Source organism: Hesperophylax consimilis, chromosome 23, assembly GCF_061612785.1.
Source record: "Hesperophylax consimilis isolate HC1 chromosome 23, BYU_Hcon_1.0, whole genome shotgun sequence".
Taxonomy (NCBI): Eukaryota; Metazoa; Arthropoda; class Insecta; order Trichoptera; family Limnephilidae; genus Hesperophylax; species Hesperophylax consimilis.
In genome coordinates, this window is record NC_142858.1 from 3,410,729 (window position 1) to 3,416,864 (window position 6,136).

Consider the following 6,136-nt stretch of genomic DNA (forward strand, 5'->3'; position numbering starts at 1 on the left):
AATTAGCTAGAGATGACTCACTAGGTCGAAAATTAAAAATTGATGTATTATAGTAAAAAAACTTTTTTTATATATACATCAAAAATAAGTTATTTTGAGAAGGAATATTTACACCATGTAAGTTATCCAAACATAAGCATCAGAGTACCTCCAGCTAACTGAGTTCCTACTATATAACTCTAAAATCTTACCTCAAGTTTCAATTTTTGCGCATACTTTTTCATGTGATGTGAAGATCAAATCATTTTAAAAAGGTCAGAATAAAAAAATATAATAAATGTTGAAAAATATGTTTTATTTTTTCTTTGTAAAATTATAAAATAAGCAACAAATAACATTTAGGTATAAAAACCATTGAAAACATAACAAAAACAAATGGCATAATACTGTGAATCCATATAAAATATTTACAAATAACTTGATGAGTGGAGCAAGTCAATTAATTGAATGAAATCCAAAGTATGATACATTCTAAATACTATACAACAAGTTTAAAGGTAATTGATGGAACTGAATGCAGAGCTGATTATACTCTAACATGAAAGGAAGTAGGTACAAGGTGTTATTGTGTTTAAGCGATATCAAATTAGTTAATTAATCGCCACTTTGAGGAAATTAACGCTTGAAGTAAGACTTGATATAATATCATTCGATACCGCTCTGATTTCCAATAATTGATACATTTTGTGCAGATTTAGTATGCTTTGTGAGTTAGCGATTGATTCCATCGTTTAGATTTGGATGATTTAAAGGATAAAACATGAACACTATAATAATTATTATTATCACAACGCACTTAAAACTCGCGACTTAAACTTGAATTGCAAACAATTGCTACAACGCACGTGGCAAATTCGCATTGTCTATATTACCTTGAAATGGAATCAATCTGCTAAAATGAAGATGATGCTTGATAGATGATGTTATGAATTAGTCTAGGATTGTAGTTTATCAATGGTATCCTCCTCCCAAGTCTTCGTGTCCTCCGCCTCCGTACTGGCTTAAATCCTCGCCTCCGTGGGAGTATGAATCACCGCCGCCTCCGTAAGAGTCTCCGTGAGATGCGCTGAAGCTGGAGTAGCTGGACTGTCCTCCGGTGAAGCTGCTGTGGTCTGAGGCCCCGAGACCGCCGGCGAAGCTCGAGTGGTCTCCGCCACCGATGCCTGAGGAGGAGCCACTGTCCACGCCCCAACCGCCCCCGTGTCCCAAACCGCCGCTGAAACCGCCGTCGTGTCCGCCGCCGCCACCCTCATGGGGTGCGCCGTAGGTGTAGCCAAGCACCTCGTAGTAGTCATCTCCGCCGCCGCCCCCACCGCCGCCTCCTCCATGGCCGCCTTTGTGGTGGATGTGCTTGTACACGGTGTGCGTGTGGTGATGGTGCTTCACATTGTAGGGCACGTGGATGATGACCTTCTTGTGCCCTCCGCCGCCGCCGCCGCCACCGGCCGCCACGGCCACAACCAGACAGGCCAATACCACCATCTAAAACAAAACAAACCTAATATTGAAGGGCAAGATATTTTAAACACACTTTTGGGTAACAGATAACAATGCTGCTGAGAAACTCCACGATTTGATGGCAGCTGCTTCTTGATGTGATAAAACACACTTTAATAATGATGAACAAATTATTTGCGCAAATATCAATCGCTAATCAAGTTCAAAATACCGCAATAACACACAATGTTTTGTAAGTGTACAAACATTGTTATTGATTTGTATGAACTTTTATTGAACTGTTTTTTTTCACGCCGATGATTGAAGATATACATTATTAAAACTGTTGTTCTCTTTTCTATATATACCAAATATAAAATGAAGAACGCAATTTAAGCTACACAAAATAAACACTGAATAGTTTTTGGAAGAGGTGGTCGCTTGGGGTTGGATGGATCGGGATATATAATACAGAGGGTGCAGATAGAAGTGAAGAGACAACTCACCGAGAAGCGGGCAGCCATTTTATATGAGTGATGAATTTGGCGAAGGAAGTGACTTGAACTGTATCCGACTGCAGTAGTCAGGTAATGATGCTGTTTGCTACCGCCGCCAGCTTTTATATGACGAATTGAAAGTTCCCAAAGGCCCTGAGTAGGGGCAACCGCGACTCCTCCACGCGCTCTCCAGGTTACGCCGTTCCGCCATAGTGACAACAAATAATTGCATAAGAAATCAGTACGAATATCCAAGACATTCACTATTACTACTACGGTTTCATCTCGTTCACTTTTACTAGCGGATGAAAGGCGATCGCAATGTTTGGGTTTTGTTTTTATTTGTCTTATGCCTGGCGACGAAAAAACAGGCCGAGGAACGACGGCAAACTAAAACAGCTCAGTGACACACGGGCGGAGGAGTAGCAATATATTGCATTTTAGCAATGCAAATTTTGCTCCGGTAAATTAGCTGGAATCATTTGGAAATATTATTAAATCCCTTTTTCTGACCCGTGAATATCATAATGTGTCACACAGAGATTGTTAAATATAAACAAAATTATTTTCCCAATAAAACGTTTGATTGTGAAGTGGATCTGAAACTCAGAAACAACAGTGATTTATCAATTAATGTGTGAGTAATTTGTTTATTTAAAATAGTTTTCTTAAAAACAAACTAAGCTTAATACAATCTACATATTAATCTGCTTATCTTTGCTATCCCGATATCACGTCATAATTCACACTATTTTTTTCTTGATGCTTGTATCTACATAAATTAATTCTTATATGCTTATGTTAAAGCAAATTAGACAGATAATTTTTAAATTAAAACAATAACACTTTTTTTGAATTTAATACGTTTAAGGCGATAAAAGTTTAAATTGCATTGTACTTATAACTCGTTAACCGAACATCGTTCATGACATGCTCTAAAGCTATAAAATAAATTGGTTATTTGAAAAAATATATATCTTACCAAATAAATGCATTTTCGGAGAACTAGTTTAAGGTTGGTAATATGTTCCTATTTTCATAATAGAAAAATTCACCAAAACTCATTAGTATCTACCTTACTAGCTTTAGACACAAATAGGTAAATTTCCTTAAAACTAAATTATATTTTAAGAGCTTTCTTTCGAAAATATAATATTTGATTGATTTTTCGCATTCTTACAATATTACGCTTAAAGTCAGACGGTTCTATTTATCGCTGATTTTATTCGCATTTTTTTATGTATTTGCAATAATATGGTGCGCTATAAATAGGTTAAGGTAATCTTTTGTTTTATGCCACAATATCAAAATTCTATTTCATAAAGTGCAGTTTTTGTAAATTAACAATTATTTATTTATTTTACGCCTGTAAGGTTTTTACAAACATATTACATGTAGAAAATTTACAAAACATCTTACAGAATTATCATATCAGTTCAATATATACTTATCATTTTACAAACATAATACATGTCCAAAATTTACAAACATACAGAAAATAATCGTACAGAAATAACAAATCAGTAGACACATATAATACATATCAGTAAAATAAATACTTGTCATTTTACAAACATAATACATATTATTTTGCTGGCTAAGTCCTCCATCACAACACAAGCAACATTTTCAGCTTACTGTGGTGGTAGTAGGAGGTTTTTCAAATATTGTCAGGTTATTCGTAACTCGGGAATGTCTTTCTTTTTAAATTATTTATTTATATATTTTAAGGGTAAAAAATTTTATTGGAAAAAGCGTATAAATAAAATGTTTCCTGTATAAGTTTGTAAATAATAAATAACTGTGTAATCGTATGTATAACATATTATTATTATCTACAATAAACCATTGTTTTAAAATAAATTTGAAATTCGCGAATATAATACTGAAACGTTTTCTGTACGGTAATGTATAATTAAGTTCATTATTAAAAATATTTTTGAATGATTATAGCTATATGATAATCTAGAAGAAATTAATATTAACTTCCTTCAACTGGTTACAATATTAAACAAACAAAAGAAATTATATCAAGATTCAGTTTCACATTATTTGCACAGTGGCTTTCCAAAAATTGGCATCAATATCCATGCGCATTAACATATTACTTTTAGTCCAAATTCACTTCGCCAATACGTTGTGAAAGTAAAGCTAAGTAAACTACAGCGCAAAGAAATCTTGCAAAAACCTTTATTTGTTTATAAAAGCAGGGTTTACACATTTATTTTTTTAACTCATATCGAATTAATTGCAAAATCAGATGTTGAATGCCATTATTGGAGTTTATGTTTGTAGAAATTGTATCATTAACATGTACCAATGCGTGTTATTTAAAAAAAAATGACTATATATTTTCTAATCAACGACACAAACTTATTACGTATCTATTACTTACATAGTTCTTCCACATTCTCTTTACGTATGTGTATAAGAATGACCTGAGATGTAATTGACCTATATATATCTTATTTGTGATAATTGACTAAAAAGGTAAAGTTTTAATATATTTTTTGATATAATATAATGGACGTAATATTTACCATCCGTTTTATAGTTATGAATGAAAATTCAATCATAGTGATCACTCGAGCGATGGGGCTTTTACAAAATAAATACCTTAACTCATGGATAGTTTTAGATTAGGCCGCACTAAATAAAAAAAATCATACCTCCGAATATTAATAACGAAACATATAAAACGTTTACTGTGGTTTAAAGCCAATTAATCCACCATTATTTCATTGTTTTTTCCCATACTTGAGGGTGATATAAAAAACTCGTGAAATGGAATTTCGAAATAAATTCAAAAAAATGTTATTTATCCAATCTAAAGTTAGGCAATCGCACAAGGCTAAGAGCGATGAGACCAAAGTAGGCACATATGTAATATTTTAATGAAAATGTATACTTCTTTTTATTGCAATTGATTACACTCATAATTAAATTTTCAATTAAGTGTTTTCTTTTATGCAAAACTTGTGTACTATTAATTTATCGTGGAGTTATTCTATCTGCTAATACATTAAAAAAAACTATTACTAGATAGGTTTCTTTTTTATTTTTTATTATATATTACACACTTTACAAATATAAGGCAAAAAAGTCCCGATAAACTGCGTTTTAGCAGTTTGTCTAACGGGTTCTTTACATTAAAAATCTTATTATATTTTATGAATGAGATAGTTTGGGAAAAACCAAGAATGTATATGTATATGCATATTAGGTTGGATATATGTAAATATATATCCTAGCTAACCTAACTACCTCACTCTGTAATCTTAGCCGAAATTTATGAAAATCTTTTAAATATCCTTGCTTGATTTGTAAAGTATTTTCATAATTTCGTTGAGTACAATTAATGACTAAATCTTTTCCGGCATTCCTTTATAAAAACATCTATTTAAATTTTACTTTTGTTTACGTGAATGAATGCAAATCTTGGAAGTGGAAATGAACCCACTTCCCAACATCGAATCGAGCTGAAACTCGACAGATAGACTCGTTATCGATGGCTATGCGTTCTATTAACTATCTAATATCTATGCGTATCTGGTGGCACTCATGCACACACTCGCATACACACGAATGTCTCTGAAATAGGATGAAATTAATATACGAAATAAATGTTGGTACTATCCAATCAACATATTTGGCTTAGTTGTTAGCTGTATTGACTCCAGTCCCTGGGGAGGGTGGTTCAATCCTCAAACCAGTTAAACCATTACAAATAAACTTTTAGACATGTCGATGTCGATGCATCCAATCAACTTTACAACCACACACATACGAGTATATATGTAAATTTCTCTGAAATTTGATGACATTATAGCAGACGGAATAAATGTCAGCCTCATCGTTGGTAGAGTGGTCGCCTCCAGTTTCTGGGTAGGAAGGTTCAATCCTCAGTAAAACTAAAAAGATTTAGTAAGATAGTAAAAAATCTATGTAAACAAAATATGTCTTTTACATGTTGAATTTTATCCCGGTAATATAGCCAACTTTTTAGATAATTTTTCATTTTTGTTTTGTATTGTAGATATATCGGCCTTACCGTTAAAGCATGTTTTAATGTTGTCTCTATACGTATTATATTTTATTTTTTAATATTTCAAAGTTTGACACATCTCTAAATATTGTAAAAAGAAAGTCATTCTCCTCGTCTATTTATGCGCTTAGTTCTTGTAAACAATGCAATGGCGTTT

General features: G+C 32.8%; 1 protein-coding gene across 1 annotated transcript; it reads right to left on the reverse strand.

The window, feature by feature from the left end:
• Nucleotides 1-951: 951 nt before the first annotated feature.
• LOC149412233 (uncharacterized) lies at nucleotides 952-2,010 on the reverse strand. Its single transcript, XM_089645690.1, has 2 exons — nucleotides 1,944-2,010; nucleotides 952-1,482 (listed from the first exon to the last, which is right to left on the reverse strand). The coding sequence occupies exons 1-2, from the start codon at nucleotides 1,959-1,961 to the stop codon at nucleotides 952-954; spliced, it is 549 nt and encodes a 182-aa protein (XP_089501816.1). The 5' UTR covers nucleotides 1,962-2,010.
• Between the last annotated feature and the right edge of the window lie 4,126 nt (nucleotides 2,011-6,136).